The sequence below is a fragment of the Girardinichthys multiradiatus genome, chromosome 2 (assembly GCF_021462225.1).
Source record: "Girardinichthys multiradiatus isolate DD_20200921_A chromosome 2, DD_fGirMul_XY1, whole genome shotgun sequence".
NCBI classification, from domain to species: Eukaryota; Metazoa; Chordata; class Actinopteri; order Cyprinodontiformes; family Goodeidae; genus Girardinichthys; species Girardinichthys multiradiatus.
In genome coordinates this window covers 16,324,717-16,351,257 of record NC_061795.1, presented here as the reverse complement: position 1 = coordinate 16,351,257, position 26,541 = coordinate 16,324,717, and the positions used below count along the sequence as shown (strand labels likewise).

Here is a 26,541-nt window from a genome sequence, read left to right as displayed (position 1 = left end):
TCAGTTTTTATAGATTTTATTGAAAAGGTTTATTAAAAAATTATGTGGAGCATCATATTCCTGCATTTATAATTCTTAAGATGTTCACATATACTCAAAGTACATTGAAACTTGGCTGCACAGAGCTCAAACGACAATATCTAGCGCCCCCATGTGGCTGAAAGATGTTAAACTCTCAAACACCAAAAAGAAAAAGACATTTTTTAGCCAGTTTTCATTTAATTTCTTGCTCTGGTTGCTTTTTACTTGTGACGGGTAAATTGGAGACTTTGTATGATTTAAAGCTTTTCACCGTATCCAATTAAAAGGGACAGAAACCATTCCAAGTTGGGAACGGAGAAACGTAAAAACCTTTCATTTAGGATGGGATGGAAGAAAAAAAAAAAAATGAAGTCCAACTCATGGCATAACAAATGCACACTTTAAGAATATTGTTTGACATTTTTGGAGAGATGTTAATGTGCACAACAATCACTGCATTTATCAAAAATATCTGGCAGAGCAAGAGAACCTTGAAGAAATGGCATATTTCTGTTAAGTGTTTGACAAAATTAAAGTCATGTAACTAAATTCTCCTGTTTTACTACTAAGTGTCTCAACAGCCTAGATCACACAGCAGGAAGGCATGAAGCCAAAGTTCACAGGCATTGACTACTTTTTCAGCACCTATAGAGTCACAATGAGGGGCCCAGAAAATGACAACTCATATCTAGGTTCTGGTAAGTTTCTCCGCGTGGTTCCTACTAGCCTTCTGGAGAATGATCACGGAGGATGTAAAGCTGTTCTACCTCCGATGAAAACTCTTAAAGATTAAACCAGAGTTACAGAGTTTACAGTTTTGGAATATACACATCTAAAATAACTTGGCTTTAAACGATTTGTTCTGGGTTTTTAGTTCTGATCCTGAAATATTTAGTTTATCCCCGAAAACCGACACATGAAAACTGAAATCTCTTACTAAACAACAAGGTGGCAAAGAAACTATTTAGACAAAAACAAACTTTAAGTTTTTGGTTTTGTATGTGAAATTTCAGATATCCAGTTAATCTTGTAACAAGGCGACAGTATGAAGGTGATTCTGAGGCTCAATTTAACTGAAATGTTACAGCTTTCAACATAAAAGACAACGTATGATTTCCTTCTGATGTGATTGGGGTGAAAACCAAAGAGTTGAGCCTAGATTATGATCCTGTGACAGAGAAGCTACAACGACCAGAGCTCTGCCGCTTATTCTGTCTGCAGAAACTCCAGCACCAGCTAGTGCTTAATAATCAACAAACCATCTACCAAAACCACCCGACTATAGACCCCTTACTGATTAAACCACCGGGTAAATAATTAGAATACAACATGTAGAACTTTTTTTTTCTCGTCATATGATACCTTCAGGAGGTTGTCACTTGGTAAAAACCATCTAAAAGTTTTATACCAACCTGAAGTCTATATACAAAAAACTTAAATTATCCTCCACATTTGAACAGTGGCTTGTGTACTTGGGACCAGCTTCAAACCATGAAAAACGACTTAGACCTGCAGGTCATCATCTTAACTTAAACGTGTCATGATCGTTACAGTATAAATAAATCCTGGGGTCGCGGCCAAGATTGCATAGCAGTGGACAACAAACAGACTCCAGCTCCGGCAGCATCCCGACAGGAGCTGACTAACTGATCCGTTATCCCACCTTCGCAACAAAAACGGGAATATTTACAGAGGAGGGAATGTTGCAGATGCTCCTTTTTGTTTTGTTTGCAGTATAAATGGAAACTACTGATTAGATTTTAAGAGTATTCACTTGTCTGTCAACAGTATTCACCAACATTCAAGACAGGAATAAGAAGAATGAGCTTTTCTTGTGTATAGCTTCACAAATATTTAGAAAAAAAAAAGCAGAATGAGGTAACTTCTTGTAGTGTGTAACCAACTACACCATCCAACTAAAACCACCTGGTTCCTCCCGCCCGTTCTTCCTTATATTCTTACTTGCTTTAGTGTAGGCACAAGAACAGTCCAGAAATGTGTCCATCTGGTTGCCTCTACGTGTCTTTGCATGACTCGCCTCACCTCCATCTTCCTCACTGTTCCCATTCTAACCTCCTCATCCCCCCCCCCCCCCTCCCAGCGGCTGTCTCAGTGGGACTTCCTCTCAGGACTTCCTCTGTCGCAGCGTCTCAGAGCTGCCGTTCAGTTTGCTCCGGCCCGACGCCGCTGCCGTGCTGCCGTTCCCCAGCTGGCGGTCCCAGTCCACGGGCGCTTCCTGTTTGCGCCGGCGGGTCTCTTTGTAGCGGAGCGTGATGTCACTGTGAGAAGGTGGAAGGACAGGAAATGAGCAGTTATTGGGAGGAACTGACCCTCTGGATCCTCTTGGAGTTCATTTTACTTTTCAGAACATCCATAAGCTAAAAACTAATGTGCATAAAAAACAAAGTGATCTTGTGGGATGCTGATCATTTTACTCTTGGATAACACCTGATTGGTAGCAACAAAGCCTGATAAATATTATTTTTCTTTAATATGTATTTATTTATTTTTAAAGAATGCAGTTAACTTCAGTATTCACCATACATTAGCAAATAAACTGATTTTTTCCATCCACTTTATGAAACCTTTCTTGAGTCTAGGAGTGTCAGATATTGGCAGAAAATCGAGGCCCATCAGCCATTTAGAGGTGGACTTGTGGGCATGCTTTGAATTATTGTCCTGCATCAGGATATTTTCTGTCAAGACATTGTTAGACGGGCCTTTTTGTTGCATTGGCCTGGGGACTGCCAATGGAAGCCATTTTTGATTCATCTCGTTGTTATTGTTCAATCTTTAAATGTTGGATTGTCTGGATTCTTGTGTGACCTCCTGGATGAGTCGTTCATATGATCATGCAGCAATTTTGGTCTCCTGGGACCTTCGTGGCTCTCTCCGGGATTCGCTGGAGTCCCAACGCCGTTTGTTAAGGCGTTGGGACTCCAGCCTCTAGACTGATAGATGCCAACAACTTTGACATTCGTTTTTGAATTTCTTTACAGCGTGATATGTTGCGTTTTGAAAACCCTTTAGCCTTCTTCATGTGTTCCAGACAGGGTCAATTTAAGTGATTTCCTGATTCTACAGTAAAACGGCTTAGGTGTGGCTTGTGAAATGTAACTCCTTGCCCAAAAATGAATTATTAGTCGCAATTAATCCATCATTTAAAAATAGGACCAATTATATTTTCCATTGTGCCCTGTTGGTTTAGCTTTTTCCCCTTCCATTCCTAATTCTTGCAGGCCCCTCTAGCTTTCCAAGATACATTCCTGCACAGTAAATCACATACTTAACCATCTAGTTTAAATATTTACTTGCAAAAAGTCCATTTGACATAGCTGGTTAAACCTTGGTACTGGAGATTGGGAATAATGTGTTGGGAATAACAATTAATCACCCTGCAAAATTAGAAATAAACTGATAACATTTTTCCACTGTCTGGTCAGTGAGGGCCACATTAAAGTCTGGGTTTATGGTTCAAAATATGATAAAGGGCATTAATCATTGTTAACTGTCAAGCAGCAACTATAGCACTTCAATCATTTGTACATTTTTTGTTAAAAATACTTTAAGTCAAAACTCTAAGGTGCAGTGGGCTGTTTTAGTGGGTTAACATCACGAGAACACTTTCATCTAGTTCTTCCCAGGAATAAAGCCTCAACTGTCCTAATGATCCCCTATTTAGAGTAAACCTGACATATTGCTTCTATAAAGGATGAAAATAACCTACTTTTGAATTGGAACGTTTGGAAATAGAATTTCACCCACATTTAGAGAGCATGGCATGCTTTAGCATCTGGGGTTTGTGATGCACAGCATCCATCAGTATGAATGGAAGAAGGCGCACAGGCTGATCTGATTGGCTCTCAGTGTTCTAAGAACGTTTCAGTAAAAAAACCTGGCATGCAGAGTGCCGTGTGTGTGTGTGTGTGTGTGTGTCTGTCGCCGGCCCTCCTGGGCTTCATGGATCTCATAACAGTTAAAGAGAGCAAACAGGATGCCCTCTGCTAACCTGAACCGTGACTAAAATTGACATGAGGGGAAATGAGGATGGAAACATTTTAGAACAGAGAGAAAGTGTTCAGTGTCAGGCAGAGGATGGATCCACGATGAGTGATGTCTGGTGGGTTCCAACAGAGAGGTGTGAGAGAAGGAGAATGGTTCAAGGCAGCTTGTTTCTTATACCTACCTCCTCCAATAAGAATGTTACTGCATGTTACAGGCAGGAAGGAAGCAGGGAAGGAAGAGGGATGGAAGAGAAATAAGACATGGAGCTTTGACGTGCTGAAGGAGATCTGAGCCTTACAGGAATATTCCTAAGCTAAAGGTGGACTGATTTAAAACGACTTATTGGAAGGGATAAGGACAACTGAGGACGACTTCGGTTCTTTTTTTTATTTTTTTTTTAAGGACTTAGCACATACAAAGGTCCTCATATCATGGAGAAGTTCTTTCATTCTAGTAGTCAAAGTCACAAAGATAGATTTATTACACAGAGTGAAATAGTTCAAGCATTTGTTTCAGTTAATTCTGATGAATATGGCTTACTGTTAATGAAAACCCAAAATTCAGTTTCTTGTGAAATGAGAATATTACAAATTATCAATAAAAACAACCAAAATTTCTTATACAGAAATGCACCTTTTTGCGTGGATCACTGCAGCGTTCGTTGGAGTCAATCAATCTATATATGTTTTATTTGTACTGTAATTACACAGCAAGTTTAAACAGAGACACAGAGGAAGCGTTATAAGAAAACAGGAAGTTGCTGGTACAATGAGTCCAGAAAGACGATGCAGCCGTGACCCAGGGTTCTAAAAGCTGCTCCAAGCTCAGATTCCAGCATCTCTGAAGCACTTTTATGATGCAAACAGTATTTTATTAGAATGAATGTGATGATATGTAGAGATGGATGATAAACCTAAGAAGTTTCATATACTATACTTTGCATCCTTTGATAATTGTTCTTTTTTACGTTTTTAGGCTAAATTGCAGTAATTATTGAAAAGAAGACATTTAGCTGCAGTAGTCTTTAAATAAGGCAGCCTGAGCTTTTTAACCTAAACATTTTTCAACTTCAAAATTCTTCACAATTCTACATTTTTGTCTCTAATATAAAATACAGAAGTTCACTAAGAAATACTGGCAGACTTTCCCACTATGGTCAGACCCTATATTTAGAAGCTGCAGGAAAGAAAAGAACCAAACTGGAAGGATGGATGGTTGAATACATGCGATGTTTTGTATCAAAAAAGTGATTATCTGAATTTATCTGAAAATAATGGGAAAGGAGAACAAATGTTTTTTTCATACTCTACCATCTTGTCTATATTTACTGAGACCTGGAAAATATTTAAATCTAATTCCATACTTTTCCAGACTGTGTAGAAAACCTTTAAATTGAATGTTTATATAAATAATTCCCACTAATCATCTAATAATCTGCATCTATTTTATCTAGAAAGGAAACTTAATCAGATAAATAATTTTAAATTGAAGTAATTCACTTCCTCTTTCAGCTGTTTTATCCAAAACCTTATTCAACTTTGAAAATAAGACATTTAAGGATATTCAAGGCTCTTACAGAGACCCTGAAAAGCCTTATAAAAAGGTCTGAGTCTCGCCACTAGATGATAAACAATATTTTCATCATCCATTGTTTTGGACTTTTACCCCCTTCTAAAACAAAAGCCATTCCTCTTACCGGATGAAAAACCTCCACAGGGTCCAGATGAGGATGAGGAGGATCCCCAGGAACCAGCACTGCATGACAGAGAAGGGGATGGGCAGCATGAGGGTGTGGGGGTCGTACTTGACCACGATGAGAAACTCCGTCACCGTTATCGCCGACACCAGCCACGCCTGCTGGCCGAGTTTTTTGTGGAACTTCCTGTTGGGAAAAGTTACACAACGCCCTATTATGGAAAACTTATCCAACTGGAAGAACATTTTTTACCAATCACAGGTAAGCTTGTGACGGGAATAGTATCTCCAACACTGACGGGTCGTCCATGAAGTCGTAGATCTCCCTCATGGCCACGCCTCCCACGTTGACGAAGAAGACGAGGCGGAGCAGCACCAGGTAGTGTTCGGGAGGCATCCACAGCACAAACTTCAAGTAGAAGGTGTTCAGCTCCGCCAACAGGAACTATGAGAATAAAGGGTTAAAAAAGGAGTATTTGAAGCCCGGAGCAACGTGAACGCAAACAAGTAAGACAGAAAATCTGAAAAACTGAGAACAACTTCTTAAAATGAATAGATTTTAATATCTTCTATAAGCTCAGTTAATATTCATACCCATAAACCTTTTCCCATTTGTTACATTAAACCACAAATTTCAGTGCAATGTAATCAATCCTACAAGTCCAATCTGTGTTCAGTCAGTCTCAGCTGTTTCTAATGGGCCTCAGAAGAACCCTGACAAAAATAACAAAAAGGTCCAGGGGGTATGAACGGTTTTGCAAGAAACTGTACATGAGCCTTTTTGTCAAGCTTTGAAATATTTTTGCTGAAAATGAGCCGAAGTCTTTTGAAATCAGCGATAAGATCTTGTTACCATGAAGATAATTCCCAACACAGCGAGCCAGCGCCGAAGGTTCGAAGCCGGCCTCCACTCGAACTTCACCCAGCTGTATGGTGTGAACTGGAATGCTATACGTTTAATCTTCCCCCTGGAAGGTAAACAGCAGCGCTGCATTTACATTTGAATTAATATATAGTTAGGAACGTAAATACTATTTATAAATAGGAAGTAAATACTATTTCAATAAAACACAATGATTGGATAAAAACCCTGCCTTTTTTCGCCTATTTTATATAAAATCAGACCTACCTGGGATTTATCTGTCTCTCTTTGGTCACATCAACTGCTTTTTTTAAAAACTTGCCCATAACCTACTAAAACTTTAATCATTTACATTACTGGCTCACAGTGAAGATATAACCCTTAATTAGTTTGATCTAGGGCTGCGCAATATTAGGAAAACATGCGATATGTGATGATATTGTTAAAATGTTGCAATAACAATAGAGCTGTGATAAACGAGTTAAAAGTAAAAAAAAAAAAAAAAAACTCCTGCATTAAGTTCCTATCAGACAGACATTAGCAAATAGTTTGATACCTCCTTAATGCCTTATAAAAAAAAAGGTCTGGCACCCTGAAACTGAACTCCTAAGTGACGAAAGACAAGCGGGTTCTGTTGCCAGCAGCTTTTCTTAAATCTTACTTGTATGTAGGAATGTTCCAGAGGCCCTGCCACTGGTATGGCTTCATCGACAACCAAGCCAGCGTCTTCATGCCGCAGTAGATGCCCAAACCGTTGCACAACAACACATCCATGATCCACTAGAGGGTAGAAAATGGTTTAGTTTAGGGGCCAGTGGGGTCAGGTAGTTCTCCTACACTGTTGGCTACAGAGGGCATCTACAGGATGCTTTCATGACTCAGTGGTAAGTCATAGATAACTTACATCACGCGTAACAATTTAAACATCTCATGTATTATGAATGGCTCAATTTCATTTTGCAGCTTCAACATTTGTTTATTTTTGTGTAACTAAAATGAGAACTTCACACAGTGAAAACAATGGAGGACTTTAGTGCTAGAACAAACCTCAGACCTCCTAAAAGTTAATTTTACAGGCCTGTTATCTGGCACACTAAAAAAGTAACTACCAACCTTTTTACTTCATCAGTCAAAGTGTCCTCATTACTTATTGAAAGGACCTCCAGATGAGGTTTGCTGCAACAGCGGTCCTTAAAAGCCTTTCCTCAGCGTGGACCCATTTAGACAACTAATCCCTGCACACTTTCCTGTATTCAGACTAAGCAAGGGCTGGTTCTGGTTCAGGTTTCCAGACTGCAGAAACCTTTCCATCATCCAAGCCCTTCTAATGAGATGTTAGAGAAAGTGCCATGAAGTTCTCTTTGACTGTAAAGAGACAGGATGCTGCACTCGCTACTCATACTAACATTTTAAAACTACAGACTCAAAGCTATGAGTGTGAAGCAGCTGACTGCAGCCTGTGTTGGAGCTGTAAATTAGCTAACTATATTAGCTTGTTATACTGTTAATCTATAACGAGCACAACAACAAAAACATATGATATTAGTCTATATTTACAGCTGATTTCAAAATAGCAGTGTGTTTAATAAGAGCATTGGGAACACTGCACATTTTATTTCAAAGCAAAACATGAAAAGTTATCAAATCTTTCATCATACCTTCTGAAAGTGGGAAAAAAAGCCGTTCAGTAAAACTGACCAACTTCTAGAAGCTGTGAGCAGCCATTCCCACCCAGGATGATTGGACTACATCCCACAACTTCTCTGCATTTCTTGGTTTTGCCTCAAAAAACAGCATAGTTGATGTGATCCTTTGAGTTTTCTATTGCATGAAGGTCTGGGGATTGTCCTGCTACATAACATTAATCTTGATTGTCTGCTGCTTACTCACTGCTGGGTGTTAGAATATCGTTGTGTTGAAACACCCGTTTCAAGGACATTTCCTCTTCAGCATAAAGGAACATGACCTCTGCAAGTATTTTAAAGCATACAAAGGGATGATCCCTGGTATGTAATAAACAGGCATTACACCTCAGAATGAGAAACATTCCCATGTCATGATGCATGGGCCACCATGCTTCATTGTGTAATGGGGCTTGAAATTAGTGTTTCAGGACAGTCTGGCAAAATATTTCCTGCCACAAAGAGAGAACAATGTTTCTTTCATCAGTTGAAAAGAAGTCGCTCCATTTCTCTTTAGGCAAGTCAGTGTGTTCTTCTTGTTTGTTTGGATTTTTTATTTTTTTTTTTAAATCAGTGGCACTCTGCAGAAACGTCATGCCGACAGCTGGAGTCTTCTGATGTTTACGGTGCTCACTCGGGATGTGATTACATTGCCAAAACTTAGGAACACGGCCAACCCTATTATTTGATTTGGGGGAGTTTGTTCCTCTTGTTGACATTTACTCCGCCAGAAAACTGACGATGACTGGCGCCGCTAAAGAGGCAGAGCTACGGGTAAAGATGGCGGAGGCAGTGAAACATTCACACGGCAGCTAAACTACAAATGTCACACCTGACCTTATTACATCCTTGAGAAAGCGACATGCTGTGAATGCAGCGATCTGCCTGTAACTCAGCTTTACCTACCTCAGGTTCTAACTTGTCTTGGGCGAGGTGGTGAGCAACTTCTTACTGACAGATTTCTAACTGTTCTGCTTATTTAAAAGCAATTACAGACGCCATGGCCTTGTTCAAACAAATCCAGCCTTACAGGGTCGCTGAGACCGAGGCATATCTCTTCCATGTTTATTTTGTTTTTAATTACCTCCCCCATGTTTTCTGAGACAAGCAACAAGTTGTCAGCACAGCTGAGTTGCCTCACTGCCATCACAGTCGACTTTCATGAGCAATGCTGGTGTTTATTTCAAGTCAGATTTATTAAAGTGCAGTAGAATTGGTGGATAAGACCTGTTTGTGAAAGGTTCTTCTTTTATCAAGGTAATGATGTTTTTTCAGTTGCATGGTATCATTTAGCTCCAGATATGCCCAACCTAGCGCTGAAAGAGAACTTTAGACCTTCATTGATCAACCTGGAGCCGACTATTTCTGAGTCTCAGTGATTTTGGCTTTTAATTGATCGACTCGCAGGTAGTTTTGTTTTGGTCCACACATTTGTCTGGTTTTGGTTTCCATTTTAAAATGATTTAAGATTATATTAGCTGAGCAGCCTCATTCGCTGTAGTTCTAATCAAAGTACGCTGTTCTTCTGAAAAATGACTAGAACGACCTGTTTTACTCAGACCTTCAGATACGAGACAAACTATAACCAGCAGGTACATTTTCTGTCTTCATTCTTAAATCGGGGCCACTTATTTTCTGTGTTTTCACAGAACGAATGACCTCACTGACTTCACACTGTTACTCTTTCAAGTCTCACCATCCATGCATCCATATCATGACCCAACTATACCTAATTAAAACTAAACGGCAAGATGAAAGAGACAAACAGGACTGAGAAGTAAATTATGTTTTGTGCACTTGCCCATCTTTATTTCTTTGACCTGTACTCCTAATTCTAGCTCCTAACGTCTAACTGCAAGGGTAAGAAAGTAATGAAGTCTTTATACGCACATGGTCCCACCAGCACTCTGAGAAGTTTGGTAACTGGTGCTCCAGGCTGTACTCCAGGAACTCAAACATGACACTGATGATCATACACATCCACCAATCCCGAATCATCAGAGTCTGATCCAAAACAAGAGACAGAAAATCTGTTAAAGGCGAGGCTGACCAGAAGGACAGTGCTGCGGTGTGAGGAAGCCGTGCTCAGCTTCAAAACATTAGTCTGTATTTTCATATGCTCAAATGATTTGATGAAGCAGGAACAGGAATCTCTTAATTTCTTAAGATTTTTAAGTCGATCACTGCGTTTACCTTTATGTACCACCCCAGGAAGTGAGCTGGAACAAAGCCATCCATCTTATCCTGCAGAGTAAAAGAAACAGATTTCCACATCGAGCATAGAAAGGATAAGAAGTCTGCAAATCTAACGCTGCTTTTGGTAACAAATGCAATCTTTGCACTGCGGAGCAAAAATTTAATAACAAGTACAGAAACACCTTTATAACATAAAGAGGACTGCCGATAGATGAGTCGGTCAGTACTCATCTGTACATGAAAAACAGGACTTTCTTCAGCTGCGTTCTGTACAAATAGCATCTCCTCGGGGTCATTATCTCCCAGGAGGGTCTGGAAAGCAGCCCAGCACATGTGCAGCCTTTGATCTGATGGGTGTCACATCAGTGAACAGCACCGTTGTGCGTTGCTTCATGAAAATCAGCCTCTTGTGACATGAGGCTACTAAGAACAAAGCGAACCTATTTATAAACAGGAGAAAATGCTGTGGTTAAAGGGATCCGAAATGTTAAAGTCCAGCTCGTTCTGTTTTAGTTCACCACTCAGAGCCATGAAAGCTGGATGGGTGCATCTATGTGCATTCAAACAGTGCTGTAGGATTAAAATTAGGCCTGTCCAAAAAAGTACCACAACTAGTTCACTTTGAAACCAAGCAGAAAGGAGTCCAGTGAGTACTGGGTCAGCCAGCAGGACGACACTTTTTTTAGGCATCACGAAATCCGAAAACTTGCAGGTTTTACTACTTGGAGTGGTAAGAATCCAGCAGATACAGTGGTGGACTGAGCCACTCAGGGAGGCTGCAATAAATAGAGGGCTCTGGGTCATAGCAACGAAGTGCAATCCCAAAGGAAAAACAGTCCGGCTTTTGGAGTCAGTGCACACAGTTTGAGGCCCCATCTGTGAGCCATGTGTGGAGGATAAATATTAGTCATGAACTCCATAAATCCAGCCTTTATGAGAGAGTTGCAGAGGAAAGCCAGAGTTCCTCTTTGCAATTTGCAACAAACCACAGCAAACATGTGGAAGAAGGTCCTCTGGACAGATGAGGATGGCTTACATGCGAAACAACGTGGTGCAAAACTAACGCTGCCATTCACTCTGAACACACCATCCCTACTATAAAACATGTTAATGGCAGCATCATGCTGTGGGGGTACTTTTCTCCAGCAGGGTTGGGGACGCTGTTCAGTGCTGATGGGAAAATGGGTGGGGCTAAATACAGGACAATCCTGGAAGAAAACCTTTTAGAGGCTGCAAAAGACTTTAGACTGTGGTGGAGGTTCACCATCCACCAAGACAATGAACACATCGAAGCATGTGTTAGAATGGCCCAGTCAAAGCACAGGTCTAAATCAATTTGAGAAATTGTGCCAAGACTGGAAAAATTGATGCCCACGGGTGCCATCCAAGATGATGGGTATGGAGTGGTTCTACAAAGTATTGACTCGGGGTACTAAATACAAATACGGATTTCAGATTGTTCTTTTTCAAAAATGTTGAAAATCATGTACAAATTTTCTTTCCTCTTTACACTGAAGCACCACTGTTGCTTCATCACATAAAATCCCAATAAAACACATTGAAGCTCGACTGTAATGTAGCAAAAGGTTCATTATTTTTAAGGCGTTTTATGCCAACATTGGAAGAAGAAATTCCCTGATTTTCTCACCCAGAGGTTGTGAAAAGGATCCGTCACGTTCCCCGGGTCGTAGATGAGGCAGTTTCCTCCATAGTCACGCTCAGGCAGAGGTACCCCTAATTTCGGGTCGATGTACTTCATGAACTGTCGTCCATCATGCACTGTCTGTTTCACAAGATTATAAAGAAGATTAGGCACCAACATTACCAGATACGAAGCATGTCTGCAAAACATCTTTTTAGGAAATCAAAAATTCATCAAGTTTTACCTTTTTAATATCGTCTCCAAAGTGGAGGCTTAACTGTCTAAACTACTGGACAAAATTGGCTCGTTGACAATTTAATTACACTGGAAGACAGAAAAGAGGCTTCCAGGGACCACTACAGAAAAACACCCTGATTAAAAAGAAATCCTCATTTTGGCCAGTGTTTAGGAATGGTTTACAATGACTTAATGGCTTCCATCTAATACAGGTCCTTCTCAAAATATTAGCATATTGTGATAAAGTTCATTATTTTCCATAATGTCATGATAAAAATTTAACATTCATATATTTTAGATTCATTGCACACTAACTGACATATTTCAGGTCTTTTATTGTCTTAATACGGATGATTTTGGCATACAGCTCATGAAATCCCAAAATTCCTATCTCACAAAATTAGCATATTTCATCCGACCAATAAAAGAAAAGTGTTTTTAATACAAAAAACGTCAACCTTCAAATAATCATGTACAGTTATGCACTCAATACTTGGTCGGGAATCCTTTTGCAGAAATGACTGCTTCAATGCGGCGTGACATGGAGGCAATCAGCCTGTGGCACTGCTGAGGTCTTATGGAGGCCCAGGATGCTTCAATAGCGGCCTTTAGCTCATCCAGAGTGTTGGGTCTTGAGTCTCTCAACGTTCTCTTCACAATATCCCACAGATTCTCTATGGGGTTCAGGTCAGGAGAGTTGGCAGGCCAATTGAGCACAGTGATACCATGGTCAGTAAACCATTTACCAGTGGTTTTGGCACTGTGAGCAGGTGCCAGGTCGTGCTGAAGAATGAAATCTTAATCTCCATAAAGCTTTTCAACAGATGGAAGCATGAAGTGCTCCAAAATCTCCTGATAGCTAGCTGCATTGACCCTGCCCTTGATAAAACACAGTGGACCAACACCAGCAGCTGACACGGCACCCCAGACCATCACTGACTGTGGGTACTTGACACTGGACTTCTGGCATTTTGGCATTTCCTTCTCCCCAGTCTTCCTCCAGACTCTGGCACCTTGATTTCCGAATGACATGCAGAATTTGCTTTCATCCAAAAAAAGTACTTTAGACCACTGAGCAACAGTCCAGTGCTGCTTCTCTGTAGCCCAGGTCAGGCGCTTCTGCCGCTGTTTCTGGTTCAAAAGTGGTTTGACCTGGGGAATGCGGCACCTGTAGCCCATTTCCTGCACACGCCTGTGCACGGTGGCTCTGGATGTTTCTACTCCAGACTCAGTCCACTGCTTCCGCAGGTCCCCCAAGGTCTGGAATAGGCCCTTCTCCACAATCTTCCTCAGGGTCCGGTCACCTCTTCTCGTTGTGCAGCGTTTTCTGCCACACTTTTTCCTTCCTACAGACTTCCCACTGAGGTGCCTTGATACAGAACTCTGGGAACAGCCTATTCGTTCAGAAATTTCTTTCTGTGTCTTACCCTCTTGCTTGAGGGTGTCAATAGTGGCCTTCTGGACAGCAGTCAGGTCGGCAGTCTTACCCATGATTGGGGTTTTGAGTGATGAACCAGGCTGGGAGTTTTAAAGGCCTCAGGAATCTTTTGCAGGTGTTTAGAGTTAACTCGTTGATTCAGATGATTAGGTTCATAGCTCGTTTAGAGACCCTTTTAATGATATGCTAATTTTGTGAGATAGGAATTTTGGGTTTTCATGAGCTGTATGCCAAAATCATCCGTATTAAGACAATAAAAGACCTGAAATATTTCAGTTAGTGTGCAATGAATCTAAAATATATGAATGTTAAATTTTCATCATTACATTATGGAAAATAATGAACTTTATCACAATATGCTAATATTTTGAGAAGGACCTGTAGATCTGTGAGCAATCCCCACTCCCAGATTTAAAGTCGAGGTTAGTGATTGAAATCATTAGTCTCAGTGGAGAGGTTCTGGTGCATTATTGTCCGGAACAAGACAGAAACAGATGAACAAAACAGCCTATAAAGAAGAGCTAATTTGGAAAACAAACTGTAGGCCATTGGATACACACCTGAAAGAGGATGAAGATGAGGAATAGTTCATAGACGACACTAACACAAAGCCAGAACCGCCAGTAAGCTGTAGAAAGAGACCAAACATGAGTCATTTGAAAAACACAGGCAGTACTGTATCTTTAGGTTTGATCATTTGTGCCTCCATCTCCTTAGTGCTCAACATCGGAGATGATCTCTAACTACAAATGCACCAAGAAATCATTTGGGGACCTAATTCTGACGATTTCTAGCTGGAAGAAAATATCCAAACTCTGTTCGTTTTCTCATTATCAAGCACACCACATATTAGAAATACAAGGTCACTGTAACAACAACACTATTCAAATTAGATGCTGTTACTGACTGGAGGCTGAAAATATGCATTTTATAGTATCAGTGAGGTGTATTAAAAGGAGGTCAGGGAAACACAGATGTAAGAAGGAAGAGGAAATGTCGCACATCCATTCACGTTTACAAGAGAGAGTGAGGCTTTTAGCAGGTAACAGGAAGGTTCAAAGTTTTACAGCAAAGATGCATTTTTTTTAATCCTTTGGAGTTTCACCCTCTGCCCTGCACAGGCTGGATTTGACAAAGTTTCCAGGATCTTGGGAGTTAGAGTAAGGTCTACAGGGAATACACACAGAGACAGCAGTTGTAGAAACGCTAGCCGTGCTAATCTCTGTTACGAGAAGCTAAAAACTGTCTAAAACATGCTTAGTTTAACTGGTTTAACTGTTCCGTCATATCCGATGTCATTTCTTTCTTTTTTTTAATTAACTTTTATTTAGAAAGCACATTAACTTCTATAACAGTATGACTTTATACACTGCTGTTGCTTTAAAAGTTTTAAGTTATTGGTTTCAGAAACATCCGAGTCACCTCTGCTAACTATTCAACTAATGATCAGCTCTCTGCAGGAAAGACAGAAAGAAATATTCTCAATGCTTTCCTTACATCTTTCTTTATCAAAGCAGGTCTAAACTTTGCAAAAAAACAGATCAGAAATGTTATTAAATATTATTGTAAATTTCAATGAGCTCAGTTATTGTGGGACTCCCAAAACTGTGATCCTAACCTTTGTTTTGCCTTTTTTCCCAGGCGACAAATCTGTGAAGTATGAACTATAGTGCAACAGCGTGATTAACAGCAGAACTCGCTCAACAGGTCGGGGACTGTGTTTGAGTTGGTGTGTACTCATGATCACACCTGCAAATCAGGTTGGCAGAAAATGGTGCAGTAACCGTAACTCAACGACATGCCTGGAAAACCACCGACAACAGTCTGATGTATCTGGCCTCTGAACCTTATTTCTTTCTTTCTTTCCTTCCTTCCTTATTTCTTTCCTTCCTTATTTCCTTCCTTCCTCCCCCCCCCCCGGAGGTAGTTATGTGAGATGATGTGCGCTTTCCGTGTGACAACCAGCTTAAAGTGCTGCTTTAATGGCAGCACCATTTATGTGGCAGCATTGTTTAAAAGAAGGCACAGCATTAATAATAGCTCAGGTATGCAGAGGAAAACCATTCATAAGGTAGCAGCATTTAAGAAGGGGCATCGGTACATAGACCCTGTTCACGCCTGGCACCAACATCTGACCTGGCAGGTCCGAACATGTCCAGACACAGACAGACGGATGTTAAAGCACTTAAAACGGCTTTCCTAAAAGCACCTTCAATTATGGATTGTGGTAAAGCAAAAAAAACAACATGCTATAAACAGAGTTAATAAAATCAGAAAATGCACCTGAATGATTAAATAATAATCAAACAGCTATCTGAGGGAATGCTGGTGATGATTCTCAGTCATCCAGGGCATGGCTAATCCTAAAAAGGTTCAAAAACAAAACTGGCCTTCAGTTCTTGTTGTTGGAAGATGTTTGGCTATTCTTTCTCAATTCAAAGGTAAGGGAGAACTTCTCCCTTCGGGTAAAGATTGAAACATCTTCCAACTACAAGAGGTGAAGTCCAGTTATGTTTGTAACTTTTTTTTGATTTATCCAAAGGGAAACTTCAAAGCGTTTATTTTTTCCAAATAAAAGTTTTAATGTAGCTCTAGTTGAACTCCTCGGTGAAAGAAAATACCTTCTGCCACAGCTCGTGTCTTTACGGATCCATCAATGAAAAAGGACCCAGGATGGGGGAATGGGTTTTCTCTGGGGTGCGATGTTTTCTTTGAACATCTTTGGATCTGATTCTGCTCGCTGTGGTCACCTTATTGTAAAACCTCCTAACACCAGCATTTTGAATGTTCACGTCCTGTTACGCAGTGCTGAATGTGTAGTAAACATGCTTTACAGGGAGGGTCTTATAGGTCAACATCTTGGCTGCTGACATCAACATAATCACTTGTTTTATTGCTCCTTCCCTCCCTCCTATTGCATTTAAGCTGCACAACGCAGCTCTTCAAGAGCTTTGTAGCAAATAACTACAGAAATGTGATACAGACAAATCTTATGTAATTGGCAGAAAAGAAAACATGGAACAGGTTCCCAGTCATCTTGGACAAGTCACCCATCAACTGCAGTCTGTCATCAGGAGCCAGGGAAGCTCGTTCGGCCACAGGTTACTTCCCAAGAGGTGCTGAACCAACAGACTGAGGTACTACTTTGTCCCCGTGCAAACCGGAACTGATGTTTCCCTGCGGGGAATAACAACTGGACGTGCTCAGCGAGGTCTGCTTTCATCTGAACCAGGAAGGACTCAACACGACATAAAGGGAGCATAAATGTACATGTATATTTTTACAACATCAATTGTATTTAGCTGCACAATTTAAATAAGTTTATATTTTTATTATTCCATAATTAAAACTAACCACATATCCAGATGCATTTATATAAACAACATAACATTGTTGCTAATCTCTACCACGCGTTTTTGTCCTTTAACTAGATTAGACTTGGCATATTTCTGCATTTTTAATTTTTAAGCAATAATCAGTTTTCATCCATTTTATGAATGCTTCTGAAACAAGATGGGCAAGCTTTAAAAACACAGAACACCTGCTATAGAAGCTGTGAAGGAAAGCAGGTAGTTCTGCTCATTCATAGAATGAAATGCAGCTTAATCAGGGAAGGGCAGAAAACCGCAGGGGCATGTGTTTTAACTTGTGTCCAGAACACTTTTCTTTTTCCTTTTGTTGTTTGCTTTTACTTCAATAAAGCAGCCTCATCCCTCTCAATGTGACCAGCTTCACCACATTTATGCAAATATGTCACCTGCTTTTAGATTATTATGCATGTTTGTACAGTCAGCTTAATGGTTTAACTTGACACTCAATAAGTCCAAAAATGGTCAAGTAAAGAGAAAGGGTAAAAAACAAAAAGAAATGATTAAGTTCCATGAGTCTTGAAATGTATGCCATCTCATTACCAATATCTGACTAAAATGTTGAATATCAAAAGGTTTTTTTTATGTATTTCTAATGACTACTCTGTCCTGTAAGTAAATGTTTAATTAAATATCTAAGCTGTACTGTTTGCAACAGCAAAGCTGTTGATGGGATGGGCCAATTTATCAGGCCAATTGCCCTGACCAATCAGAGCAAAGAAGGCTGTATGGTGAGTGGAAGCTGACCTTGGCCCTTCACAACGAGGGTAACAGTACACTAAATGAGGTCAGATTAACTTAATCACATAGTGTCAGGCCAACAAACGTGTACCATCAGAGACAGTTAAAGACAATCTAACACTAGTTTCTCATTGTAACCTGAGGAGTAGGGGTGTGTTTCTATTAGTTTACTTTAAAGTAAAGTAAAGTAAAGAAGGGTTTCATTGTAAAATCATCAACATATTAAAAAAATATATCTCCAATGTTATAAAGGCTTAACATCAGATATCCATTGGTCAACCAACCTTCCCAATATCAGACAACAGATCTGATGGATCCGTCTTTCATACCTGGATGGGGTCTGGTGAAGGGTCCATCTTTGGCCTGTGTTACCCCGAAACAGAGGAACACCAGGATGCTGGCCACAATGCCCCTGAAACCATCAAACAGAAAGACAGAATAGCCTTCAGGTTTATTTTACAGTGTCGCTGCAAATAAAAATCATCTTAGTGGAAAAAACTGTTCTTCCACCTGAAAAAGCTCCATTCAGCCTTCCACTTTGAGTCTGCAGGAAACATTTATCATTGTCCTTTGCAGTTCACTTCACTGTACCAGTCTGTCATCTAAAACCCTAAAATTATTCATTCAAATATGTATAGAAAATGATTATATAAGGAAAAAAGGGGCATGAATTCTTTTAGTCTGTCCCATTTGAGAAGCTGTAGTTTAGAACTTGTGGTTGGAGTTCACAGGGGACTCAGAGCTAAGACTAATCATAGCCGCGGTGTGTTTTTATGTCTGGGGGCGACGATGCAGGTCTGAACTCACCAGCAAGCAGCGTAGGTACGGATAAGTAGCCAGACCTTGGCTAAAATTAAAGCCTGCGCCACTTGCCAGCGAGTCTGGTCACATGAGAGTGTGTCTGATTGTGCAAGTGTGTGTGGGAGGAGAATTAAGTGTGATTGTGAGATGAGAGCTGTGTATGAAGACAAAGGTGTGTGCAATCTAATGTAAGAGAGCCAGAAAATAAAATGTTAGGTGGGACCTTAAAAGTAAGGGAGAGTTACTGAGCATAATTCATAGAGAGTGGGTGTGTGTGTGTTGGAGTGAGAGTATATGCGAGAGCAGACTCCGGTGGGAAGCTTGGATCTTCATCCCGATGAGCCGGACTGTGCTGACGGCAGTAAATCCTGTTAAGAGCCTTCCCGCAATCTCTCACCGACACATCAACAAACATCAGTGGGTGCAGCTTGAGCTCAACTTTCCTGGGATATTTCAATCAGACTCATGAACATGCAACCGTCCTCTCATGAAGGCAAACAAAACTAAAAATAAAAACACAATAAGCTACGGCACGCTGTGCATGCTGTTTGTGAAGGTTTCAGACATGTTCAGCCTCTTACGCACCTGGTAATACCATCAGTTAGGTCTAATGCAATTTAACAGGCAGGACAAAGACAGCAAACGTACAGAGACCCAAGAGCAGAGGAGGATCTCTAAATGCTGCTGCTGTCCACGTCTGAGAAGCTCCAGGCGTTTGATGACACCAGCTTTCTAAGACAAACGTCACTTTGCCTTTCTGTGATGCTGGCACAAACAAAAGAAACTTAATCACATGTCAGCCTCTTGGCCTATCTCCTAGTTTCTGAGGTTTCTGTTATACGAAATCCTCGGATGCTTGTCTTAAGTTACATTTAAAAAGAAATATCATAACTTGATTATATTAGATAGTGGCCAGGTATAAAACTTGTCTTGTCTGAGGTTACCTCGTTACTTTTTAAACTCTAAGGCATGTCCCGTGAAGAATGGCCCCCACCTGCCTCAGGCTGAACAGCACTGACAGGTTGACTGATTGAAGCATGAGAGAAAATTACTCAAAGACAAACTCAATGAGAACAAATGAACCTAGTGTTCTCTTCTGCTGAAGTGCTCCCGACCACATCGCAGTAAGCATAATCCAGTCAAGCAGCTCCGGCACTTTAGTGGAAATTTCCCGCCCTTCTTTCAGGGTCAGTCAAGGCTTCGGCCTTGGGAACATCGTGGAAATGACGATTGCAGCACACTGACCTTTTAGTGTTGTAGGCTGTGTCCTGAGGAGTCTCTTCCAACAGCGTGACGTAGACCAGGGCGCAGGTCAGGATGAACAGCACGGTCAGGGTGTGGGCTCGCCTGCGGGAGGAGCGGTAGACAGTGAAAATAAGATGAGTGCCATTTATGGATTAAAAGCCATTCAGATAGTAGAATCCTGGAGATTATGCTGCCACGTCTGCACACCGCCTTACCAGCGGAGGCCTTTTACAAGCTGGTTGAGAGGGACATTTCTGAGGAGAGTCTGGAGCAAATGCTGCACAACTTTTGCATCCTCAACCTTCACCTCTCTGGACCAGCTTGAACACATTTAATGATACAAACAAAATGATCTGAAGACTCATTAATGCTCAACGTGGAGTAAAACACGGTGCTTTGAAAGAGCCATTAGACCTCTTGATCTTATTTACCTTTTAATCACATTACAACCACAAATTTCATGGTATTCTACTGTCAAATAATCGTCTACAAATACAAATCTGAGAAGTGTAGCATACATTTGCATTCAGCAGCCTGTACTCTGTCACCCCTAAATAAAATCCAGAGCAACCAATAGCCTTAGAAAAATCCTCTAAATGCTAAAAAGTTCCCACCGTCGTGTAATTTAATCTCAGTATAACTAAGACTCTTCTGTGAAGGCCTCTGAGAACATTGGTGAACAAACCAAGGAACACAGCACGAAGCGGGACATACGCTGAAAGTAGTACAGCTGTGATGGCAGCAAATAGTGGTTCAGCAAGGTGTGGACTCAGGGGACAGAATACACATGCACACCAAAAACAATGCATTCCTTTGCTTGAACTTTACAGTAAGGGGCGACCTTGTGTTGATCTGGCACAAAAACACTTTTAACAACATACATTAAAGTTGTGGCTGTAAAGTGACAAATGTGAAAAAGTTTACAGGTGTGGATACTTTTCGGCGGAGTCACAGCTGATTTCTGTCTGGAAACTGGATTTCCTAGCAGAAGCTAAAGGCAAAACAAGTTTAGCTACGAACCATCGCTAGATTATAGAAGGTAAGACTTCATATCTAGCCTTGTTGCTTTGACAGCATGATTTGGAACAAACTGAAGGCCATGATGTGGGCCACTGGCTCATACTTTCCTCATGAAGCTGCACCAGTGATCGGGCTTTGGCCTTTATCACACATATACTGGTGTCACTCTGACATCCTGTGGATTCTTGCTATCTATAGATAGAGATTTGCTGTAAGGGCAAAGTTTTATTTGACCAATTACTGATATCAGGCTTCAACTGCATCTGCAGTAAGAAATGACCGAGAGTTCCAAGGTCTGAGCACTGGGATTATTCTTTGGAAAGCCAACACAAACAGTTAAGAGCCAAAATTAAACGAAAACTAAGCAAAGCAAATCATTCAATGTCTGCCCCGCGTGCAGTGGAGGATATTTTGAGAACCCCTTGGCATAACCGTGAACTGAGAACAAGAGGCTGCTTCTGCTGCGTTCACTTTCCTCTGATGTTAGCGCTTGGACCTGAGAATACCACTAAACATAAGTGGAGAGAACAAGTATTTGATACACTGCTGCTATTGCAGGTTTTCCCACTTGCAAAGCATGTAGAAGTCTTTAATTTTTTTCATAGGTGCTCTTCACTGAGTGATGGAATCTAAAGCAAAAATCCAGAAAATCACATTGTTTGATTTTTAAGTAATTAATTTGCATTTTATTGCATCACAAAAGTATTTGACCACCTAACAACCAGTAAGAATTTGGGCTCTCCCAGGCCGGTTAGTTCTTCTCTGTTCTCCACTCATTACCTGTATTAACTGCACCTGTTTGAATTTGTTACCTGTAGAAAAGACACCTGTCCACACACTCGATCACACAAACTCCAACCTCTCCACAACGGCCAAGAGAGAGCTGTGTAAGGACATCAGGGATAAAATAGTAGACCTGCACCAGGCTGGGATGGGCTGCAGGAAAATATCCAAGCAGCATGGTGATAAGGCCACAACTGTTGGTGCAATTATAAGAAAATGGAAGAAGTTCAAGATGACGGTCAATCTCCATCAGTCTGGGGCTCCATGCAAGATCTCACCTCGCTGGGCATCAATGATCATGAGGAAGGTGAGGGGTCAGCCCAGAACTACATGGCAGGAGTTAGTCAATGACCTGAAGAGAGCTGGGACCACAGTCTCAAAGAAGACCATTAGTAACACACTACACTGCCATGGATTAAAATCTTACAGCACACACAAGGTCCCCCTGCTCAAGCCAGAGCATGTCCAGGTTTGCCAATGACCTTCTGGATGATCCAGAGGAAGAATGGAAGAAGGTTACATGGTCTGATGAGACAAAAATAGAGCTTTTTGTCTAAACTCCACTCGCTGTGTTTGGAGGAAGAAGAAGGATGAGTAGAACCCCAAGAACACCATCCCTACCATGAAGCATGGAGGTGGAACCATTCTTTGGGGATGCTTTTCTGCAAAGGGGACAGGATGACTGCACCGTATTGAGGGGAGGATGGATGGGGTCGTGTATTGGGAGATCTTGGTCAAAAACCTCCTTCCCTCAGTAGGGGCATTGTAGATTGGTCGTGGCTGGGACTTCCAGCATGACCATGACCCAAAGCACACAGCCAGGGTAACTAAGGAGTGGCTCCATAAGAAGCATCTCAAGGTCCTTGAGTGGCCTAGTCAGTCTTCAGACCTGAACCCAGTCAGAAATCTTTGGAGGGAGATGAAAGTCCACATTGCCCGGCGACAGTCCCGAAACCTGAAGGATCTGGAGAAGATCTGTATGGAGGAGTAGTCCAAAATCCCTGCTGCAGTGTGTGCAAACCTCGTCAAGAACTACAGGAAACGTCTGATATCTGTAACTGCAAACGAAAGTTCTGTACCAAATACTAAGTTTTGTTTTTCTGATGTAACAAATACTTGTCATACAATAAAATGCTAATTAATTACTTAAAAATCACAAAATGTGATTTAATGGATTTTTGTTATAAATTCCATCACTCACAGTTGAAGAGTACCTATGATAAAAATGAAAGACTTCTACATGCTTTGCAAGTTGGAAAACCTGCAAAATCAAATAACAAATAGAAAAATAAGCAACCTCTGTTGTAGGGCTGGCTTATTTTTGGTTTACATTATGGTGGCACTGGAAAACCTAGTACCAGGTGAAGCAGATAGATGCATTAAATCACATAAAACACAAATATGGTTAGTTTCCCAGCCATGCCTGGACATATATGAACTGTAAAGTTGAAGATGGGGTTTTATTTTTGAGAGCTAGCAAGAACCCATTAAAGATTTATCTAAACTGAAACCAAATTTACAAAAAATACAGGTGCTCTTAGCTTCTGCACTCAAAATCAATGCTAAAACAACCCAATAGCAGTTGCAAATAGTGAGTACAGTGAGAGGATTCAGTCTTTTAGGATAAACACGGTTCATGTTTACAGATAAACGTTCCTCTAACAGACCCTGCGATAAAAACAGCATGTACGTTCGGCGTTAGGAAAGGTTTTCATTTCATCATGTCTTAAGGTGAATGCCAACAGCTGCTTTATGTAACTGTATTTTTCCGCTGCAATTACAGCTTCCATCAGTCAAACTGAGGACCGTCAGCCACTCTGCAGGTCCTTGAGCTCAAAGTCTGAGTCATGACAGCATGCCAGGAGGCATTAGCGTTTTCTCCTGGTTCCACCTCCTTATCCAACCTGTTTGGCAGGAGAAGGAGGGGAGGGCCTTGTTTGTCTCCAGGCTGACAACCACACAGGAACACCGGGGGTGAAAAACGACGCAGAAGAACTACCTCTAGTTCTTCTGTGTAGCTCAGAGGGAGGCTGAGATTAGAATGAAGCTTATCTGTATGCTGCAGATACAATCAACTTTTAGCGCATGAAAGGACCAAACTGGCTTAGAGTGAGGTACTCACAGAGGCAGTCTGGAGGCTTGTTTCATATATTATCAAACTGCATTGTCGCTTTATTGTAAGTGAGCAGACATTTCTCCAAATGCAGTTTCAAATTGGCAGAAACGTCACAGTAAGCGCTGAACTATACAAATAGAAACATTTGTTGTGGATCATTGAGGTTCACCCTAAGGTTTCCTTGTGTCTCTGCAAGGCAGGCTGCTTGCTCCCCGCTCTCTCCTTACTAGCTCAAGAAAGATGTCCTCATCCACAAACGGTTTTTAGGACAGCATCTCCACAACATTCGGCAGACTAACTCACAGCCAGATCTGCTTGTTTGCTAAACCAAAAAGCAGCTGCCCTTTCAACTGCTTTCTGCATTTCGAAACTGACCTCTGATCCGCATAATGACTAAATCCTTCACTCTCACCACTAGCCAGCTGACACCGGTTTTCCACACATGTCTGAGATGGAGATTAGCAGCAGCGTCTTTTCCAAACACAAATTGATCAATGTAGTTTCTAAAGGACTTTGACCCGAGGGACTCGAATACTACAGATGTCATGTAGAAGTATTTTACCCTTTCCCTTCCACTAGATGTCTTTTACGGTTTACGTTACGGCTAAAGTACCTTGCAAGAATAGCTAAGCCTATATTTTATTGCTATTCCATGTGACAGATCAACACAAAGGACGCCACAAAACTAAAGGCAACCAACTTGGTTTTCCAAGTTTGCTCTATTTAACTCCATCGATCGTCCCAGCTTTAATGAGCTTTAGAGTCCCGACTGAAGAAAATCATCCCCACAGCATGATGCTGCCACCGTCATATTTCGCCATGGGGATGGTGTGGTTATGTGCAGCAAGTTTTCCAGGCAAGAACGTTCCAATTTTTGTCTCATCTGACCAGAGCACATTGGACAACAAGGCTGTAACATAGAGTTGAGAGATTTCCCTTCAATCTTTCTCAGTGAGGACCAGACAGCGGTGCCACCAAACGCACAGAACAACTGCTAACACGGTTAGCCAGGCTGGAAATATTCCTGAAGAGACAAGCTGAAAGGCCAAAGCAGCTGAAAATCTCTGCAGGCTGCAGGGAGAGAATGTCACATTTCTGGACCAGCTCCAAACTCACACAGATCAACACCTGCAGTCTCCTCATATGCAAGCGCACCAACTTCAGGTTTATTTGACTGTGCAAGTTTGCTGTCTTGTATTAGGTAAGCAGGGTGGGATGTTAGTAGGAGTCCTGTCAACAAGCTCTGAGCTTGGATGAAAAATGTAAGCCTGATCATTCCTCAATGTGAAGAAACTTAGCAATTCAGCTCTAACTTGAGCCCACAGTGTTGTATTAAAAAGGTCACCTGGGTCTGACTTTCAGATAACCTTCATATATTCAACACAGTCTGCTGAAAACCTCCCAGGTTTCCCTGTGGAGCCTGTCGTGACCGCAGTTACACCCTCACATCCCCACTCACCAGAAAAAGGTGTTGGTCCCGTCGTCATACACCTCGCACTCCGTGTTCCTCCGGTGGAGGCTCTCCTTGGACGTCTGCTTCATCGCCTTGGCTTTAACTGCGGGGCTCTGCTCCGGGAAGTCCTCATCCAACGAGCCGCTGTTGACCTGCTCGGCGGTGGCGCTGATCGCGGACACGCCGCTTCTCTTGGACTCGGACTTGGTCATGCTAATAAGGGACGGCTTCGCCCGACCAACCGCCCACTGGGTTGAAGAAAAAACAAGTAGCGATCCGGCTCGGTTTGACTTATCCCTGAGCTCTGCTCCCGGTCTCTGTCATCCGCGGCAGCCCCACCCAGGTGACTGCCAGCATCCTGGGGTGGTCGGAGGAAACCGATGTAACTAGGACAACAGGGAGAAAATAAAATAACCTGAAAATCACGTCCCGTTTGGTTGTTTCAGCTGTGAACCTGTCAAACAGGCAAATCCACACTGACGCCGCCTACTGATATCAAACTATTTAAATACCATCTGTTCGTAGACTATCAGCAATGACGACTTCCTCCAAAACACAGGATTTTTACCTGAAGGACAGACGCCAATAAACAAATCAGAACATTTGCTCTGCCTTAATGCCACAAAGATTGGTTAGCTATTGGCAGTTATTTTTAATGTTTGACTTTCTCCAGGAGGTTGAGTCAACTAAAAGGGTCGTTAATACTTAACTAGCCAGTATAAACCGACTTTTTTTAAGACAGCGCTTCACGAGTCAGGACATTTATCAGCTAGCCACTTGTGTGCGTTTGAAATTTAGCTACAATTACTTACCAGCAGAGTTAATTTGTTTGCTTACGGGCTACTTTACGGCTAAGCTCAGAAGCTGCTGCAGCTCCCTAAATTACAACAAATGTTGAAAACAGCTTTGCTGCTATTGAAAAGCCTCGCTGTACCCACACAGACTGACAGCACCACTGCTGAAGCTACGAGCAGACCCCGTTAAGCATTGACCATCAACTGCATGGTCCGCACACCATCACATGCTCTGAGAGACTGAGGCGTTTCCGGTTATTGCTCTTCAAAGTAAAAGGCCCTCCTCTAATTGTGAGTGATGCGTCACCGCGGGCGCCATATTGTGAGGGGGTAGTTTTGGATGGTTGGGCGGATTCCAGCAAATGAGAACCCAAAATTAGGTATTGAAAGGGTTTGGGATACTACATAATTCCAATTAAAAAAGCAATATGAATAAAAAATG

At 41.5% G+C, this 26,541-nt stretch overlaps 1 protein-coding gene across 1 annotated transcript; it reads right to left on the bottom strand.

Moving 5' to 3' along the window:
* Positions 1-26,332, bottom strand: ptdss2 (phosphatidylserine synthase 2). Its single transcript, XM_047392896.1, has 13 exons — positions 26,118-26,332; positions 25,312-25,691; positions 19,934-20,035; positions 18,217-18,299; positions 14,339-14,406; positions 12,110-12,244; positions 10,459-10,509; positions 10,156-10,269; positions 7,245-7,363; positions 6,575-6,689; positions 6,021-6,166; positions 5,723-5,908; positions 1-2,300 (listed from the first exon to the last, which is right to left on the bottom strand). Exons 2-13 carry the CDS (start codon positions 25,515-25,517, stop codon positions 2,147-2,149), a joined length of 1,479 nt encoding a protein of 492 aa, XP_047248852.1. The 5' UTR covers positions 25,518-25,691; positions 26,118-26,332; the 3' UTR covers positions 1-2,146.
* Positions 26,333-26,541: the final 209 nt, after the last annotated feature.

Coding starts and splice junctions, on each gene's coding strand:
- ptdss2 (XM_047392896.1), bottom strand. CDS start 25,517: ATGACCAAGTCCGAGTCCAAGAGAAGCGGCGTGTCCGCGATCAGCGCC. Junction 6,167..6,574: donor TGTTGGGAATTATCTTCATG/GTAACAAGATCT, acceptor TTATTCTCATAG/TTCCTGTTGGCGGAGCTGAA. Junction 5,909..6,020: donor TACGACTTCATGGACGACCC/GTCAGTGTTGGA, acceptor TTTTCCCAACAG/GAAGTTCCACAAAAAACTCG.